The 19741-nt window shown below is 46.7% G+C and overlaps 2 protein-coding genes across 7 annotated transcripts in view; one reads left to right on the forward strand and one right to left on the reverse strand.

Annotated features, from left to right (window-relative positions):
- Positions 1-979, reverse strand: part of sco1 (synthesis of cytochrome C oxidase 1) — a 4220-nt gene extending 3241 nt beyond the window's left edge. Inside the window, exon 1 of one of the 2 annotated variants that reach the window (XM_086186235.1) lies at positions 481-979. In XM_086186235.1, the coding sequence (XP_086042361.1) occupies positions 481-618 (138 nt within the window). In that variant the 5' untranslated portion in view covers positions 619-979. The remainder of the gene's footprint in view (positions 1-480) is intronic. The other variant, XM_086186234.1, reaches the window with a different exon arrangement.
- Positions 980-1516: 537 nt separating this feature from the next.
- Positions 1517-19441, forward strand: srrm2 (serine/arginine repetitive matrix 2). Of its 5 annotated transcripts, none has more exons than XM_086186221.1 (14): positions 1517-1726; positions 2750-3001; positions 5274-5369; positions 5605-5790; positions 5909-5992; positions 6065-6133; positions 6210-6242; positions 6509-6622; positions 7184-7319; positions 8265-10522; positions 16611-17240; positions 17325-17402; positions 18639-18749; positions 19035-19441. In XM_086186221.1, the coding sequence occupies exons 2-14, from the start codon at positions 2754-2756 to the stop codon at positions 19078-19080; spliced, it is 4089 nt and encodes a 1362-aa protein (XP_086042347.1). In that variant the 5' UTR covers positions 1517-1726; positions 2750-2753; the 3' UTR covers positions 19081-19441. The 5 variants fall into 5 exon arrangements, with proteins under 5 accessions (XP_086042347.1, XP_086042350.1, XP_086042351.1 ...); XM_086186224.1 differs by having other exon boundaries at positions 1518-1726; positions 19038-19441; XM_086186225.1 differs by having other exon boundaries at positions 1518-1726; positions 6068-6133.
- Positions 19442-19741: the final 300 nt, after the last annotated feature.

Raw genomic sequence — 19741 nt, forward strand, 5'->3', positions numbered from 1 at the left:
AAGGGTCAAGGTTTTCTGGGTTGTCTCTGCAGATCTGTCTGGTCTGGTAACAACTCGGGTTTATGGTGTAGTGCAGATCAGTTTCATGAGTAAAAGAAAAAAGTTCCCTAAAATGTAAATACTTTGGTATTTAGTCACCTCACATTGTACTTCAATACAGTATTAAAGTAAAAATATTTACTCTCCACCACTGAAAACCATGTACTGAGTTACAGCAGCAGCATGACGTCACCCTGCCGGCCGTGAAACAATCACGCAGAACGATTCCACCCTTTAACACCACGATTCCACCAAAATCCGGTCAAATGTCACCGCAGTGGTGAAGTCATCAATCAAGTGTCTACTTCAGGCAGTGACGTCAGTGTTAAGGAGGGCTGTTCCAGGTTAGCTAGCTTAGCCGTGCTCTTCCAGCAGCTCCCGTCGGGGTTCGGCGGTGAGGAGCACCGGTGGTGACACCGGCGCTTGCTGGCTTTCACCTACCGGGAAACAGCTGCCTGTCACCGGTGGAGGCGCGTGCGCCGGTCCCACATCCCACCGGACGGCGCGACGAGCGCATCCGACACCTCGCTGGACGACTCCCCGGTGGAACAGCCGCAGACTCAGCTCCCCCCGGTACATGGTGGTCAGCACCCGCGGACGCGAGGCGGAACCGGAACACTGGTTTACTTAATCGGAGGATGAGTGGACGAGAGCTGGTCCCAGGTCAGCGGCTCACTCGACGGCTCCCGACACGCCGACGGCTGACCTCAGGTCAGCGCCAAGACGAAGCGGAAGTGCTGTCTCCACCTCCGCCTCAGTGCTGCCCCCTGGAGGGAGGGCGTGGCGGGAGTCACGGATAGTCGAGTCAGGTTTATTAGTGTGTCACCAAACCCTAACCAAAGTTCTGTCCTGACTCTGTCCAAGTAGAGCAGGTCCAGCACCTCCCTCCTTCAATGAACCTCCACCCAACAATTCTCCATCAGCAGCACATCCTGCAACAGCAGCCACCAGAACCTTCCTTTACCAGCAGGAAGGTGGAGCAGATCCAGGATCAGTGGGGACGGAGAGAGAGCAGGAGAGCAGGACAGAGACAAAGACAGAGAATGGAGGAATACAGAGAGACAGAAGGAGAGAGAGGGACAGAGAAAAAGAGGGAGAGAAAGGAGGAGAGACTGATGGACAGAGACAAAGACAGAGAATGGAGGAAGACAGAGAGACAGAAGGAAAGAGAGGGACAGAGATAAAGAGGGAGAGAAAGGAGGAGAGGCTGATGGACAGAGACAAAGAGAGAATGGAGGAAGACAGAGAGACAGAAGGAAAGAGAGACAGAGATAAAGAGGGAGAGAAAGGAGGAGAGACTGATGGACAGTTGTCTCACAGCAGGAGTGACTTCTGCTCATCTGACTCATCTGATATTTGTCACAAAATTCCGCGTGCAAAACGTTTCCATCATTGGAATTCATCATTGTCAGTCTCCTTCATGTTGTTGTTAAACTACGTAAAAAAAAGAAACACACATCAAAACTCTACGTCCCCTGCGTATGACGTCATATGGGTCTAATCTCGCCCCTCCTTCGCTTAAGACGAGACCAGCTAGCCGAGAGCTAACTGTACGTGCATCCGTAGTTTCCGAGTCGGTAAAGAAGGAGCGATTCTCCAGAGGACGTCGATTTCCCACGGAGATCTTCTCCCAACGAAGTTGAGATTCCTCTGGTGCCGTTTCCCGCCGTTAGCGGAGAAAGAATTGGTACGTCACCCGTTTGTTAGCTAGCTAGCAGAATTAGCTCCTCCGGGATTGTTCGTTAGCGTAACGCCTGGTGTGGTGCGGCCCTCCGAGGAGCTCGAGCTGTTATCAAACTGCGGAATACAGCGACGAGCTTCTCTCACTGCCGGCGTCTGAGGCTCCGCGGGGTTCCTGAGGTTTATTCGCCGTCTGTTCCCGTCTGAGTCATCGTGAACATGCGGGCCTACTAACCGCTGCGACCATCGCTGCAGGCCTGACGTTATCCTGTCGCACGTGTCAAAAATTAATTTATTAGACCAAGGTGTGAATTAATTTAAAGTTGAGATCGTATTAGTTTGTTCAGAGGCACTTCAGCAGCCTCGCCTCCTCACTCGATGTCCAACTGAATCTCAGATGTGGTCGTTTGGTCGTTAATCCAACATCTGAGATGAGTTTCCTGCTGTCGGCCACTTTACTTTGGTTAGGTCTGCAGGTTGGGCTCAAGTCTGCTTTATTCATGTTGGTTTCAGTACATGTGTGTAATGTTGCGAACTTAAAATGTGTAGAAACAAGATTTTGTAATTTTTGAGTGTGCAAATTTAATCTCAAATGTATGGCAGACGGTTGAGGAAATCAGTTTTAGAATCAAATGGCAGAAGTTGCCAGTTTTCTGAGTGCTTGGTACCCACTCAGCAAACTGGCAAAGTCTGAGTTCAGTTGAAGTGAATTCTTCAAAAATGAGGTTTCTTGAGATTATTTAGGAGGATACAAAATCCATAGGTATTAAATGGAGCGTAACTTAAACATCTGAGGAGGGAGACTAACAGAACATCGTATGCATGCTTCTGCAGTTAATGGCACAGAATAAAAATGTCTACTGTAATCAATAATCTTGATTATTTTAAAATGTGATGTCATGTCATATTGTTGGTTCCCATTTAACACAAAATCTCCATTGTGATGAATGTAATCAAAATGTCAGATGATGGAACTGCAAAAACAAGCCAGCAATCACCAATCACTGCTGCTTCTGATTCCTCTTCTCAGAGCCATGTACAATGGGATTGGCCTGACAACACCACGTGGCAGTGGCACCAACGGCTATGTGCAGCGCAACCTGTCAAGCCTGCGGGTCAAACGGCCACGTGATGAACGTGGCGGCGAGCGGGACGAGAAGGACAGGGAGAGGCTGGAGAGTCAGCTGAACAGGCAGCCCAATGTGGAGATCCTGGAGCACCAGAGGAAGAGGCAACTGGAGGTCAAGTGTGCCGAGCTGCAAGACATGATGGAGGAGCAGGGGTGAGTCTGAGTCCCTCAGTATGCTGGGTGTAATGACTTGGAGGGAGCTGCCACTTTTACCATAGCATCTTGAAGCCTGGCAAGGGAAAGTTAGCCATTTTTAACTGAATGAAGCAATGGAAACAGCACAGCATTAAATTCATGACAGACCAGATGACCAAGAAGAAAGTGCGAAGGCAAAAGTGGTGTACTTAATGGCCCAGCCAGTTTCCTGCAAATTCACCCATTTGTGTAGTTACTGCCTCAGTCCAAAAGGTTTTGTGCTGATGTTGCAATGGAACGACTGGTAAGCTTTCCCTTTGTATCATTTGAAGTTCTCTTCTTTTACTCCTGGTTTCGTAGTCTCCAATACGGTGGCCTTGCATTACAAATGGCAAAGAGAAAAATATGAAAACAATCAGAAACACAAAGATATTAGTGAGGGTTGGACTCTGCCAAGGCTGCCCTTTGTCACCGGTTCTGTTCATAACTTTTATGGACAGAATTTCTAGGCGCAGCCGGGTGGTGGAGGGGGTCGAGTTTTGGTTGCGGGAGGATGTCGTCTCTGCTCTTTGCGGATGACGTGGTCCTCTTAGCTCCATCAGGCCACGACCCCCAGCTCTTGCTGGGACAGTTTGCAGCTGAATGTGAAGCGGCTGGGATGAGAATCAGCACCTCCAAGTCTGAGGCCATGGTCCTCAGCCAGAAAAGGGTGGTCTGCCCACTCCAGGTCAGGGGGGAGGTCCTGCCTCAGGTGGAGGAGTTTAAGTGTCTCGGGGTCTTGTTTACGAGTGAGGGTAGGATGGAGCGGGAGATTGACAGGTGGATTGGTGCAGCATCTGCAGTGATGCGGGTGCTAAACCAGTCCGTTGTGGTGAAGAGGGAGCTTAGCCAGAAGGCGAGGCTCTCGTTTTACCTGTCAGTCTACGTTCCAACCCTCACCTGTGGTCATGAGCTCTGGGTAATGAGTGAAAGAACAAGATCCTGAATCCAAGCGGCTGAAATGAGTTTCCTCCTCAGGGAGGCTGGGCTCTCCCTTAGAGACAGGGTGAGAAGCTCAGTCCTTCAGGAGGGACTCAGAGTAGAGCTGCTGCTCCTCCATGTGGAGGAGTCAGTGGAGGTGGTTCAGGCTTCTGGTGAGGACGCCTCCCTCAGGAGGTGTTCCAGGAATGTTTGACCAGGAGGAGGCCTCAGGGCCGACCCAGGACACGCTGGAGGGATTATATCTCTGGGCTGGCCTGGGAACGCCTCAGGATTCCCCCAGAAACGCTGGTGGACGTGGCTGGAAGAGGACAGTCTGGGCTTCCTTGCTGAGGCTGCTGCCCCCGCGACCCGGACCAACCGGATAAGAGGAGGACAACGATATTAACGACAGTCTGACGCACTGTTAATGGTGGGGTCTCGGTATACATCATTTCCCAGTTTGTGCCATGTCTTTCCACCAAGAGGTCTAACCTGGTAGGAAAGTCAAATCAGTGTCTACCAGAGTGGGCTCAGTGTCCAGTTCTCCTGGTCTGGTCTACAAGCTTAAACTGGTTTGATTAAATGTTTAAGAAGCATTCATTATTTTCACACATGTGGCATTGGAGCTGGCCCCCATATTTGAAACTGTGTTGTTCACGTCTAAAAAAATTTCCCCACAGGGAGAGAGAATCTTGTATCTTGAAATCTGGTAATGTGTTTAGGCCTGATGAACACACGGATGAAAGCAAACTGGGACGTATCATTGGCATCATAATCATCAGGGCTAATGAGAACAACCTAAATTATCAGCAATGAGACTTATTGAGGTTCCTGGCAGGATATTCCTTATTTGGTGTGCATGTGTTGTGTTCTCCCACTTGGGAGGTCAGAACATTCTCACATCTCAGTTGCATCAGTACAGCTGGAATATCTGTAGTGATGTGCAAAACCAGCACAAATGTAGAAGATAGGAGTTTCTGCCTCCTGTGTGAATGACTTGCAGAAGAGCAGAGAGGTAATGTTTTAGTCCTGTTCATGACAAACCATTGTTTCATGCAACCACTGTGCCATGCCAGGCTCACGGCCACAGCCTGCAGCAGGGACACCTGATATTCATGTCCATCTTCAACCTTCCTAAACTTCACTTATGATGTTTATGTCGGGAATCTTATTTATTTGACATTTTCAATAAATTACCCACCAAATGTTACTGGGTTCATGCCACTGGGGACATGGGTGAGTTTGGACTCGTGGGAACCTGAGGAATCATGTTAAAGCTTCTCTAATAGCTTCTCCTGTGTTAAATGCTCCTCTCTGCTTGGATTGTCAGGTATTCTGCTGAGGAGATTGAGGAGAAGGTGAACAGTTTCCGCATGATGCTGCAGGAAAAGCAAGAGCCGTCTCCAGCCTCAGCCGAGAGACCAGCGTAAGTCTCGAGCAAACGCATGACCTGCAAATCGTCAGGGGACATGTCGGAAATATGTACAAGTCACTGGAAAGTGAAGTGACTGGATAAATTGTGGGAGATGGTCCTTGTTTAATTGATGAATGTTAGGAGTTTGCTCTGAAGTCACGTGGGTGAGCTGGATGGTGTAAGTGTCCAGAGCATGTCTGATCCAGGTTTTGGCTAATAGGAAGCTGTTTGTTTTTTTCATGGGCAGCGTGACAGAAACTCATGCTCTGGCTGCGGCCAACCAGCAGAAGAACGACCGTCTACGTGCTGCTTTTGGAATTGCCAGCGATTACGTTGACGGATCATCATTCCATGCTGACCGCAAGGAGAAAGAGAAGGAGAAGAGGGAGCAGGAGCGGCTGGAGAGAGAGAGACAGCAGGAGCAGAAATATACGTGCGTAATAGAAGTATAAACTATCCTCAGTGTAGATGACGTGATGTTTTCATCACCGACGTGATGAGCATGCGGGCCTCATGGCAGAATCATTTGTGTCTGACACTGTTGCATGCAGGTTGGTGGAAGATTCTGAGGACTCGGAGTCCCCACCAAAGAAACGCAGCCGGAAGAAGAGGAAGAAAAACAAGAATAGAGACAGGTGAGGAAGCGACATTGAACAGAATAAGAGTGAGGATGAGCTGTTCTGATGACTTAATGTTCCTTATGCCAGCAGCTCTGAGAGTCCTTCTTCATCGCCACGCAAAGAGAAGAAGAAGTCACGAAAGAAGAAGAAGAAACGGTACTTCCTATCCCACCTACAGTTTATGATTTTATGTGTTAATGGCGAGCAATTAACTAGAGAATTTGTCTTTCAGTGAGGCATTGGAGGATGAGGAAGATGATGGCAGGTAGGCCTTACTGTCAGTACAACGCCTCAGCTTCCTTTTTATCCTGCAACAGTTGCTTCACATAGTTACCTGATAATAACTCTAGAAAGTGGCTCCTGGTAAAGTAAATGTTCCTTTCTTGAATGTGATCACTTGGCAGTCACCAAACCTGGATATATCTATCTATCTATATCTGTCGATCGATCGATGATATAATATATATTATATATGAGTCTTTGGAATTTGTTTACAGCTGTGTTCATATATGATTTTCCTTCACTCTAAAGTTCTTCAGATGAGAAGCACAAGATGTCAAAGAAGAAAAGAAAGAAGAGTGAAAGTTCAAGTCCTCCAAAAACCAAAGCAGTGCGACACAGGAGCTCTTCCAGCTCTGCTCACAGGCATGAAACTCCTCATTCCATTTGTTGTAGAAGAGCCAAGTAAATCCTTGTTCCGTACAGCTGACCTCAACAGCCATTTGTCAATGGATGCAACTGTAGCTGCCCATTTAATTTGATTATGACCCCCAGGTCTGGCTCTTTGACATTAGCTGGCAGGTTTTGTTCCCTGTAACTCAGGTTCATGACCTAGGTCGTGACCTGAACCTAGGTGGGGTACGTTCAGATTCAGAAAACTTCATTTGTTCTCATGGCGGGCAATTAAGGGAGCAGAGAGCGGTACAGTTGGTTACACAACATCAACACAAGACCATACGTTAGGTGAGGAAGTGCAGTGGGACGGTCTATTCATCCCACACTCAAGAACATGTAAAGATCTGACATCCATTCAGTGAGGAGGGTCAGACACTGTTTAATTCATTCACCTTGTTGGAGCTATGAACACGTACAGACATCATCAATTTTACACGTTATGTTTGTACAATATAGGTTGGACCTGATGGAAGTATGTTTTTCCGCAAAGAAGCATCTGAATGTTTATTCTTTTTTCTGAAATGTTAACAGTGACTCTCCAGTGCCACTGAGGTCACGTCCACAGGACCAAACGATGCGGAAAGCTGACGAGGGAAAAAAGGGGAGGTCACCAGAGAGGAGACAAGGCTACGAAGACCAGAGCCCTCATCTGCAGGGAGGTGAAGGGGTGAGGATCAGGCTATTGTGCTCCGACAAAGAGTTTCTTCTATTCAGAACTCTGCACAGGGAGAAGTGATGGCCTTTAAGGTTATGAAAGCAAAATTGTGATTGTAGATACAGATGCAGCGATTGCATTTTTACAGGGTGATGGCGATTTCTGCCAATTGCAAATATCTAAGAATTGTACAGTTCTTTTAAATTGCACGAGGTTACTTGATCTTTTCCTACTTTATCTACCCTGAAAAATACTTAAATCAATAAGTGTCCTTTTACTGGAAGAGGAACAGTAAACTTCTCCTTTGAGCTGTATCCAGACTCAAAGACTTCTGTGTATCAGCTGTGAGTGTCTGTGGCAGATGAACAGAAGCAGCGCAGGGCAGGAGCGGCTGCAGGCTGGTTCTGAGCTCTGGGAACTAGTATTAGCAGCTTCCCTTTGCTGGCTTCCTCCATCTGTGCTGATGGAGTTTGAAGAGTCTGATTAGGTTTGGTGTTGTGGTTCTGTGCAGTTTATTTTGGACTTAGAAATGGTGAAATTGACCCTGATTTGCTGCCAGGCTTGGCTGCTCTGCATTGGGGCTGCACAGCTGCACCGTCCAGCTGCCTGATTATGCTGATTTAATCATTGATTTGTGTGTTCCTATAGTCTGTGTTAATATTGTGTCTCAGGTCTGTTTTTGAGATCAAAAGCCTGCAAGTGGTGGTTTTGTTTTGAAAATTTTGAAATATGACCCTGACCTTTCCAATGGAGCTTCTCAGTGGCAGCAGATGAGAATGGTTGTCCTGGGCAGCTCTAGGTGTGAGTGTATAACTGAGTGAGGGCTTTGCTATCAGTCAGTCACCCCTGAGGAGATAAAGGTCAAAAATTGAACTCATGATTTTAATTGTTAAGCTTTTATGCATTTTTATGACTTGTCTAAAAATGGAACAACAAATAATCAATTTCCTCTTCTAGAGGGGGCCCAATCTTCAACGAGAAAAAGGAAGGACCATTGCATCAAATAAGACTTCAAGCCAGAGGAGACATGACTCTTCATCTCCCTCTCCACCTCCACAGGCGGAGAAAAGTAGATGCTCAAGAAGCAGAGAGAAAGGGGTGCAACCCAGGAACAAACCCAAGGAGGGTGAGGGAGGGAGAAATTCGAGAAGCAGAGAAAAAGATAAACTGAGTGGCAGGCAGGTGGACAAGGGGAAGCGATCAACGAGCAGAGACATGGACAGGGGGAGGCGTTCCAGGAGCAGAGATGTGGAAAAGGGGAGGTGTTCAAGGAGCAGAGACGTATACAAGGGGAGACGTTCAAGGAGTAGAGACATGAACAGGGGAAGGCGTTCAAGGAGCGGAGACATGGACAAGGGGAGGCGTTCAAGGACCAGAGACGTTGACAAGGGGAGATGTTCAAGGAGCAGAGACGTGGACAAAGGGAGGCGTTCAAGTAGCAGAGACGTGGACAAGGGGAGACGTTCAAAGAGCAGAGACCTGGACAGGGAGAGGCGTTCAAGAAGCAGGGGAAAGAGGGAAAAAAACAAAGGGAAGGAGAGCGTCTACCAGAGAATCCGACACGATTCCTCCTCCTCCTCTCCTTCCTTTTCTAAACAGGAGACCCGGAGGGCTAGGAGCAGAGACACTCAACAGGGGAAAGAGAGAACTATACAGGACAAGAGGACAAGACAGGACTCCTTGTCCTCCTTGAATCCCTCTAAGGAAAGGACTAGAAGAGAGAGGAGTGGAGATCTGGAGCGCAGAGAACAAGACCTGCAGCCAAAAGAATCACATGATGGAGACCAAAGGAGAGAGACTGTGAAGAGACTGGAGAGAGAAGCATCTCCTCCTTCACAGAAAAATGTCATCAATGGCCGCCAAAGAGAGAGGGAAGACGAGTGGCGACGAGAACAGGACCGAGAGGGTGCGAAAGAGAGGGATGTGAGCAAGCAGAGGGAGGGCAGAGAGTGTGGGCGTGAAGGCAGCAGGAAGACAGAGGAGGTGGTGGTCCGGTCTGCGGAGAGACGACAAGATGGGTGGACGGCTGTGGAGAAGGTTAGACGAGAGAGAGCTGAGGTGAGCGAGAGGCAGGAGAAGACCAGGACTCCTCTGAGGAAGGAGACCCAAAATGAGAGGGTGAAGCCAGCAGAGAAAAGAGCAGAGAGCAGCAGCAGCAGTGGGAGCAGCAGCAGCAGCAGCAGCAGCAGCAGCAGCAGCAGTGATAGTGACAGCGATTCCTCCTCCTCCTCTTCATCATCTTCCTCTTCCTCCTCATCTACATCCTCCGAAGATGAGAACAAAACTAAGGGTACTGCAGTCAAAGACAAAGGAAGCCCCCCCAAAAATGTGCCATTTGCCATTGGGGCGGCAGTCCAGAGGTATATAGCAAATGGCAGAAAGGAAAGCTCTACCTCGGAAGGCGACGCACCCAGAAGAACGCATGAAAGAGAAAGTGGAGCCAGCAAACCTGCACCCCCCCTTCAGGAAAGAACCCCCATCAGCAGTCGAGCTGAGAATAATCCCCCCCGAGCGAAAGGCCAGGAGCAATATAGCCCCACGCAGATTGACAGCCCGAGCCCACCACCTTCTCCTGCCCGCAGAGCGGATGGAGGCCGAAGCAGCGACCGGTACTCCCCTGGCGAAGCCAGGCCTGTGAGGGTGAGAACGGAGGAGAAGGTCCGGGAACAGGAGAGAGGGAGAGACAGGGACATAGTCAGAAGGGCTGCAAGGTTCAGCCCCTCCACCAGGAGGTCACGCTCTCCGCCACGTTGCACTCCCCCCAGGCAGTATCAGGAACCCCGGCTCCACTCCAGGAGACCCTCTCCCCCTCTGGCTTGGTCAGACAGACAGAGGGGGAGGGACAGAGAATGGGAGTGGACCACCAAAAGAAGCAGATCCAGGTCTAGAAGCCTAAGGAGGCGCACCAGATCCAGGTCCAGAAGCCCAAGGAGGCGCACCAGTTCCAGGTCCAGAAGCATAAGGAGGGGCAACAGATCCAGGTCCAGAAGCATAAGGAGGGGCAACAGATCCAGGTCCAGAAGCATAAGGAGGGGCAACAGATCCAGGTCCCGAAGCATAAGGAGGGGCAACAGATCCAGGTCCCGAAGCATAAAGAGGGGCAACACATCCAGGTCCCGAAGCGTAAAGAAGGGCAACAGATCCAGGTCCAGAAGCATAAAGAGGGGCAACAGATCCAGGTCCAGAAGCCCAAGGAAGCACAGCCCTCTTGGCAGGTAAGACAAGAGCATAGATACACTATATTGCCAAAAGTATTCGCTCACCTGCCTTGACTCACATATGAGCTTTAGTGACGTCCCATTCCTAGTCAATATGACGTGGGTCCACCCTTTGCAGCTAGAACAGCTTCAACTCTTCTGGGAAGGCTGTCCACAAGGATTAGGAGTGTGTTTGTGGGGATTTTTGAACACTCTTGCAGAAGCGCATTTGTGAGGTCACACACTGATGTTGGCCGAGAAGGCCTGGCTCTCAGTCTCCGCTCTAATTCATCCCAAAGGGGTTCTACCGGGTTGAGGTCAGGACTCTGTGCAGGCCAGTCAAGGTCATCCACACCAGACTCTGCCATCCACGTCTTCATGGACCTTGCTTTGTGCACTGGTGCACAGTCATGTTGGAAGAGGAAGGGGCCGGCTCCATACTGTTCCCACAAAGTTAGGAGCATGGAATAGTCCAAAATGTCTTGGTATGCTGAAGCATTCAGAGTTCCTTCCACTGGAACCAAGGGGCCAAGCCCAGCTCCTGAAAAACAACCCCACACCATAATCCCCCCTCCACCAAACTTTGCACTTGGCACAATGCAGTCAGACAAGTACCGTTCTCCTGGCAACCGCCAAACCCAGACTCTTCCATCAGATTGCCAGATGGAGAGGTGTGATTCATCACTCCAGAGAACGCGCCTCCACTGCTCTAGAGTCCAGTGGCGGCGTGCTTTACACCACTGCATCTGACGCTTTGCATTGCACCTGGTGATGTATGGCTTGGATGCAGCTGCTCTACCATGGAAACCCATTCCATGAAGCTCTCTGCGCACTGCTGTTGAGCTAATCTGAAGGCCACATGGAGTTTGGAGGTCTGCAGTGATGGACTCTGCAGAAAGTTGGCGACCTCTTCGCACTATGCGCTTCAGCATCCGCTGACCCCGCTCCGTCAGTTTAGGTGGCCTACCACTTCGTGGCTGAGTTGCTGTCATTCCCAAACACTTCCATTTCCTAATAATACAGCTGACAGTTGACTGTGGAATATTTAGGAGCGAGGAAATATCACGACTGGATTTGTTGCACAAATGGCATCCTATCAGAGTTCCACGCTGGAATTCACTGAGCTCCTGAGAGCGACCATCCTTTCACAAATGTTTGTAAAGACAGTCTGCAGGCCTTGGTGCTTCATTTTATACACCTGTGGCCATGGAAGTGATTGGAACACCTGATTCTGATCATTTGGATGGATGAGCAAATACTTTTGGCAATATAGTGTGTGTGGATAGATAGATAGATAGATAGATAGATAGATAGATAGATCTCTCTCTATATATATCTATAGATCTATAGATGGATCTAGATCTATACACACATTATATATACAGTATATATGTGTATATATATACAGTATATATGTGTGTATATATATACAGTATATATGTGTGTGTGTATATATACAGTATATATGTGTGTGTGTATATATACAGTATATATGTGTGTGTATATATATACAGTATATATGTGTGTATATATATACACAGTATATATGTGTGTATATATATACACAGTATATGTGTGTGTATATATACAGTATATGTGTGTGTGTATATATACAGTATATGTGTGTGTGTGTATATATACAGTATATATGTGTGTGTGTATATATACAGTATATATGTGTGTGTGTATATATACAGTATATGTGTGTGTGTATATATACAGTATATGTGTGTGTGTATATATACAGTATATGTGTGTGTGTATATATATATACAGTATGTGTGTGTGTATATACAGTATATGTGTGTGTGTATATACAGTATATGTGTGTGTGTATATACAGTATATGTGTGTGTGTATATACAGTATATGTGTGTGTGTATATATACAGTATATATGTGTGTGTATATATATACAGTATATATGTGTGTATATATATACACAGTATATATGTGTGTGTATATATATATACACAGTATATGTGTGTATATATATACACAGTATATGTGTGTGTATATATACAGTATATGTGTGTGTGTATATATACAGTATATATGTGTGTGTGTATATATACAGTATATGTGTGTGTGTATATATACAGTATATGTGTGTGTGTATATATACAGTATATGTGTGTGTGTATATATATATACAGTATATGTGTGTGTGTATATACAGTATATGTGTGTGTGTATATACAGTATATGTGTGTGTGTATATACAGTATATGTGTGTGTGTATATATACAGTATATATGTGTGTGTATATATATACAGTATATATGTGTGTATATATATACACAGTATATATGTGTGTGTATATATATATACACAGTATATGTGTGTATATATATACACAGTATATGTGTGTGTATATATACAGTATATGTGTGTGTGTATATATACAGTATATATGTGTGTGTGTATATATACAGTATATATGTGTGTGTGTATATATACAGTATATGTGTGTGTGTATATATACAGTATATGTGTGTGTGTATATATACAGTATATGTGTGTGTGTATATATACAGTATATGTGTGTGTGTATATATATATACAGTATATGTGTGTGTGTATATACAGTATATGTGTGTGTGTATATACAGTATATGTGTGTGTGTATATATACAGTATATGTGTGTGTGTATATATACAGTATATGTGTGTGTGTATATATATATACAGTATATGTGTGTGTGTATATACAGTATATGTGTGTGTGTATATACAGTATATGTGTGTGTGTATATATACAGTATATATGTGTGTGTATATATATACAGTATATATGTGTGTATATATATACACAGTATATATGTGTGTGTATATATATATACACAGTATATGTGTGTATATATATACACAGTATATGTGTGTGTATATATACAGTATATGTGTGTGTGTATATATACAGTATATATGTGTGTGTGTATATATACAGTATATATGTGTGTGTGTATATATACAGTATATATGTGTGTGTGTATATATACAGTATATGTGTGTGTGTATATATACAGTATATGTGTGTGTGTATATATACAGTATATGTGTGTGTGTATATATACAGTATATGTGTGTGTATATATATATACAGTATATGTGTGTGTGTATATACAGTATATGTGTGTGTATATACAGTATATGTGTGTGTGTATATACACACACACATATATACTGTATATACACACACACATATATACTGTATATATACACACACATATATACTGTATATATACACACACATATATACTGTATACAGTATATGTGTGTGTATATACAGTATATATGTGTGTGTGTATATACAGTATATATGTGTGTGTGTATATACAGTATATATGTGTGTGTGTATATACAGTATATATGTGTGTGTATATATGTACATATGTATATATGCTCCCCTGAAAATGCTGCATAAATACAAGTTTAATCTGCCAAAAAAAACCTTGTCAACTTCAGCTTGGTGCCTGCAACAGTCAGTATGACGGTTCTCACTATGGTGGTTTCCGTTTTAGACTCAGGTTCACTTTATTGCCATTGTAACGAGTACAACGAAAGGCTAAGGTGCCGGCTGTCCAGTGCAGAGAAGATATACAACTATAAAAACAATTAAGAGCAATATAAAAACAAAGTGATGAACAATGTGCAATATACGGACCTATGAAGTCTCGGGAAGACGTACGTAAACATGGTTTCCATGGTAGAGAGGTGGGTGCAAAGACTGTGTGAACTGCATTGGGATAGGATATTTTAAAGAGGCAGTGGTGGTTGCATGGCGTGGCTATACTGCATTGATGTCGTTGAGTCTGTTTGTCCTGGCTCTAACGGCGCTGTACCGTCTGCCTGATGGCAGCGGCTCAAACAGTGAGTGTCCTGGATGGAAAGAGTCCTTCAGGATGGTGTTGGCTCTCCTGAGGCAGTCTGAGCCCTGAAGGTCCTCCGGTGTGGGCAGAGGGCACCCAGTGACCTTCTCAGCTGTCTTGGTGACCCTCTGGAGCTCTTTCCTGTTTGCCCCTGAGCAACTGGCAAACCACATACAGAGGCAGTAAGTGAGGATGCTCTCCATGGTGGAGCGGTAAAAAGACACAAGCAGCCTCTGGCTGATGTTGTTCTTCCTGAGGGTTCTCAGGAAGTGGAGACTTTGCTGTGTCTTCTTGACCAGCTGTGTGGTGTTCTTGTCCCAGGTCAGGTTCTCCTCTAGATGGACTCTGAGGAAACAGAAGTCTCTGACCCTTTCCACACAGGTCCCACCAATGAGAGTAGGCTGGAGGTCTGTTTTGTTTTTCCTGAGGTCAATGATTAGCTCCTTTGTTTTAAATGTGTTCAGGAGCAGGTTTTGCTCTACACCACACCGTCAGCTGCTGCACTCAGTGTTGTCACGATACTGGAGCTCACACTTCGACATGATATTTTGAAAAATATTGATATTCAATTGGATTTTTGATACCAAGCTACCACTCAGACTTTAGTGCAAAAATGTTTTTTATTTAAAGAAAAATAAAGAACTTTATTCCTGAGGTACAGAACTTTTACAAGTTCTTCTTTACACATTAACAGCATGCAAATAAGTTTTAATATATGTGACCTACCCTCAATTAGCTTTAGCTAGCGCTCGCTAACAAGACAACACTACTTCAAGTTCTGCGGTCACCAGCCTCTGGACCTCTAAATCTGCTCAGGTCCGGTGTTTGTCTGGGAGGAGCTTTGCTACCTTCGTCGTGTTCGCTCCTTTTGTCGGCTCCGTTCTGTTGCATCTCTTGCATGTGGGCTTGCTGCTGTCCTTCGGCTTTCCTCGTTCATCCGACTCGAATCCAAAGAACCTCCAAACAGGACTTCCGCTGTTTTGTTGATTTATTAAAACTGGTTGGTCCTGCAGACGCCATCTCATGGCAGCTGACACATGTAGAGCGACGACACGGGAAAAAAAAATTACAGCCAGCGGTGTTTGTGTGAGCGAGGCAGGAGGGGAGGGGCTGCTGCATGATGGCTCGCCCCCAGGGCAGCGCTCTGTCTGTTTGTGTGTGTGTGTGTGTGTGTGTGTGTGTGTGTGTTGGTTGCAGCGGCGCATGTGTAAACCAAGGAGGGAGGTAGAATATCGATACTATTGAGAAGTCTGTATTTAGTACCGTTTTTACTTTTCAAAATCAATATTTAATCAATAAATCAATATTTTTGACAACACCAGTTGCACCTGATCCTGGTAGCCGGACTCGTGGCCTCCAGTGATGCAGCCTACCGCTATGGTGTCGTCCATGTACTTGATAAAGGTGTGACTGGCGTGGATGGGTGTGCAGTCTGAGGTGTAGAGGATGAAGAGCAGGGGGCTCAGCATGCAGCCTTGAGGGGAGCTCAGTGGGAGAGCTGTGGAGGTGTGGGGGCCAATCCTGACCTTTGTGGGCGGTCTGATAGGAAGTCCTTTTACTATTTACTGTAAATTCTTGCGTGGAGGGCAGGTAGAACTACGAGTGGCTGTACATGGCCTTTGCTGCAGTCCCCCCATTGTGGAGGGATATCAAGAGATTGTGTCCATCACAGGAAGAGAAGCACTGCACGTGGTGCCACTGTAGCTGAGTTGGCTGTGGGTAACGATAGCTGACCGCAGCTCAGCTGACCAGCTACTCACCGACCGTCATGGCGGTGAAAGATATGCTTATCACTGCTCATCATCATATTGTTGTTTACGAAGGGAATGTGGAAATTTAAGGTGGTGCTGTTGCAGTAAATGCAACATTTGTGTATTTTGTCCCCCTGGGACTACAACCTCCACCAGGTTTGAAATGTGATCATGTGGGACAGACTGGCTGTTGTAGGGATTATGTACACTACTCAGGAGAACTACTACTTCTACTACTACGACTACTACTACTACACAACTCATCACATAACAGTCTTTGAAGTTTGTCAACCAAATCATGTCAAAATGTGGCTGAATTTGTGTGGACTGATGAGGCTGAAGGTGTCTGGATGTGGACTGTTGAAGATCTGATTCAGTTCACAGCCGTAGTTTCTGTCACCAGACCAGGACTCCAGCAGCATCTTCACCTGTAAAAACAGGATGAGCTCAGGTGGAAACATTAACCGTGCTTCTGGTTCTGTTCAAGGTTCCGTTGCTCTCCATCTCCCCAGCGGAGGAAGACAAGTCGCTCCCTGTCCAGAGAAATAGAAAGGGAACGTGACAGGACCCGGCACAGGGTGGCCGAAAAACAGAAAGAAAGGGAAAAAGTGATTGAACAAATCAAAGAAGCTCCTGAGCTCCGCCAGTCGTCCTCACCTTCCTCCAGCTCCTCCTCCTCTTCATCCTCACGGTCTCCGTCTTCACCGCGGGACAGGAAAGACACCAAAGTACCAACAGAGACTGAGCGGAGAACTGAGCGGGAGGACAGAGGGCATCAGAGTCTCCCGGCACCTTCACACGCTCCGTCCAGAGACTCTCGAGGCGCTTTGTCAGAACCTCGGCGCCCTCATGTCACCTGCACAAGGTCGCCGGCTGCCAGCCAATCTGAAGCTAAGCAGTCGTCACGAGGGCCCAGTAAGCAGCAGTCGCCACCTGAATCCCCTCAGCCTGAGGGGACTCGACCAGCCGGTAGAATTCGGCACACTGTCAACGGGAAGGAGGCTGCAAACAAGAAAAACAACCAGAGCAGCAGCTCCAGCTCCTCCTCTTCATCCTCTTCATCCTCCTCGTCCTCCTCCTCAGACAGCTCTGACTCTGAAGTGGAGCAAGAAAAAGGGTAGGAGGCCAAGATGCTCAAGGTCACCGGCTCTCCACTCATGAATTCTATTTAACCTAATAATGATGTTAAATTTTTCCGCAGGTCAGTCAAAGCTCAGGGCTCATCTTCCTCTTCCTCGTCATCGTCGTCTGAGATGGAAAAGGAAACAAAGAAAAAGAGGTGAGAGGACTTGAGCAGGTCTGTGGTCTCAGGTCCGTCTGATGCCTCAGGATCAGAATACCGAGAGCATGTCAGGAAGTAGCCGTGTTTGACGTCCTACAGGAAGTGATCATGTCAGAGACGAGTTGTTAGGAGTTCAACAGGAAGTGGTCAACTCCTGGTTCCTCCACCAACAGGAAGTGATCACGTCAGAGACAAGTGCTGCGTCCGAATTGCCAAGTAGCAACCTACATCCTACCCCTACGTCCTACTTCTACAACCTAAGCACGGCGGCACCATTCAGACACCCTAGAAGATTGGTGGTGAAGAACGACCTCTGCTGGCAGAGCACAGATACCGCAATTAGGTAGAAAGCACCAACGAAAGCCCCACCTGCTGGCCTGGCTGTGGTACTGCACTCCACTCTGAGCACCTTTCCCTCGTTCTCTATTATTAAGCACATGAACGCACCTTTAGTCATCAACGACTATAAATGTTGGTGTTCATCAGAATGGGAGACTGTTGGTGGCGCAAACTTGGCTTGAGGGTCCACAAGTTTTTAGGGGACGGAGAAGAAGTCCGCGGTGCATTGTGGGCCATAGGTTGCTCCGTAGGATGCACCTGAACCGACCTACAATGTGGGCGTGTTTAGGCTGAAATTTAGGTTGAGAAGTAGGTCGCTACTCACGCCAGTTGTGGTTTGGGACAGCCTCCGACCTGCTCTGAGACCTACCATCAGACCTACTTGGCCATTCGGACGCAGCAAAGTTGTTAGTAGTTCAACAGGAAGTCGTCATCTCCTGGTTCCTCCCCCAGCAGCCAATAGGATTGTTCCATGTGATTGCGGGCAATTGAATCAGCCTAAATGGAAGCCTGAATGTTATGGTTAGCAGTGCTAAGCTAACATTAGCCTAGGAAGGAGCTACACCAGGGTCACGTGACTTCAAGGTCACCAAAATTCACCGCTGTGATATTTATTGGTGTTTTTGATGTGGTAGAACTAAACGTGGAAATATCTTCAGCTGCTGGTATGACTGACTGGAGACAAGGGAACCAGACGTTCTCCTGCGAGAACAGCTGAAACACCATTTGGGGACAGGCAAACGTCCAGTTGCGCAGCAGTTTTCAAAATATTTTACTCAATCAAAATAAATATCAATAACTACCTCAACATTGAAGTGTCATCTGACAAATATTAGTGGGATTTGTTCGTGATTGTAGACCAGTGGACCATCTAAGACTTTGTTTCTCCGGCAGCCCCCCCAGCAGGCCTCAGAGGGTCCCGGCTGACTCCCTCAGAGACTCTCGCTCGCTCAGTTACTCTCCTCCCCGATACATGAGAGCTGCGCCGTCATCACCTGGCCGCAGGTTAGTGCCCGTGAAGTTTGGACTCAAACCCACCAGCACAAATGATGGCTTTAGTGTTTGGCAGGCTCCTTTACCCTGGGACCACACAGTTCCTTTGGGTCACATGATTACCTTGAGATCTGAGCCTGGAGGCGCCAGAAGTTGTTGATGCAGCAACAGTGCATGAACAGCTGATTGTATGACACGATGCTACTGCAGCCATGCGCTAACAATACTGGGGAATGGTAGCCTAGCTTGGGGGGCTTCTGTCCAGTCCAAATGGTGATGATGATGTCTTCCTCCCAGCAGCGGCGGCAGCAGGCCGTCATCCAGCAGCAGACGGAGGAAATGAGACGATGCCAGGTGATGCTGGTCGCTGTTTGTGTTCACCTGTGGCAGGTTCAAACATCTGGCCAGTGGTCAGTAATGTTCAGGAGAACCACACCAACCAGCCACGTCGAGGAAGCGTCCACGACCGAAGGCTGGCTTGTACGTGTTTTGAGCTGAATAAGAGACGTATACACACACACGGTGAAGAAACTAAAGATGTTCCTCTGTACTTGTTCTCTCTGTTGCGTTCTACCTGTAGATAGGAGCCGTCTGTACTTGGGTTGAAATGCAACAGAGGTCCTCTTGATGTGAGCAGAACCTGTAATGTGGTTAATTTCTTTGTTGATGATGGTTGATAACAATAAAAGCTGATTGTACATTTTAGTAAAGTTGAATTGCTGCTGTTGATGTCAGGCACAGATACCGCAATTAGGTAGACAGCACCAAGGAAAGCCCCACCTGCTGGCCTGACTGCGGTACTGCACTCCACTCTGAGCACCTTTCACTCATTCTCTATTAAGCACATGAACGCACCTTTAGTCATCGACTATAAATGTTGGTGTTCATCAGAATGGAAGAAAGTTGGTGGCGCAAACTTGGCTTGAGGGTCCACAAGTTTTTAGGGGAAGAAGAAGTCCGCGGTGCATTGTGGGCCATAGGTTGCTCCGTAGGATGCACCTGAA

The sequence above is a fragment of the Aulostomus chinensis genome, chromosome 18 (genome assembly GCF_037954235.1).
Source record: "Aulostomus chinensis isolate RoL2024-O1b breed Wild chromosome 18, RoL_Achi_v1.0, whole genome shotgun sequence".
Taxonomy (NCBI): Eukaryota; Metazoa; Chordata; class Actinopteri; order Syngnathiformes; family Aulostomidae; genus Aulostomus; species Aulostomus chinensis.

Excerpts from the sequence above, each read along its gene's own strand:
- srrm2 (XM_086186221.1), top strand. The coding sequence starts at position 2,754 with ATGTACAATGGGATTGGCCTGACAACACCACGTGGCAGTGGCACCAAC. Across the intron at positions 3,002-5,273 it reads GACATGATGGAGGAGCAGGG|GTATTCTGCTGAGGAGATTG; the intron begins GTGAGTCTGAGT and ends TTGGATTGTCAG. Across the intron at positions 17,403-18,638 it reads AAGGAAACAAAGAAAAAGAG|CCCCCCCAGCAGGCCTCAGA; the intron begins GTGAGAGGACTT and ends TTTCTCCGGCAG.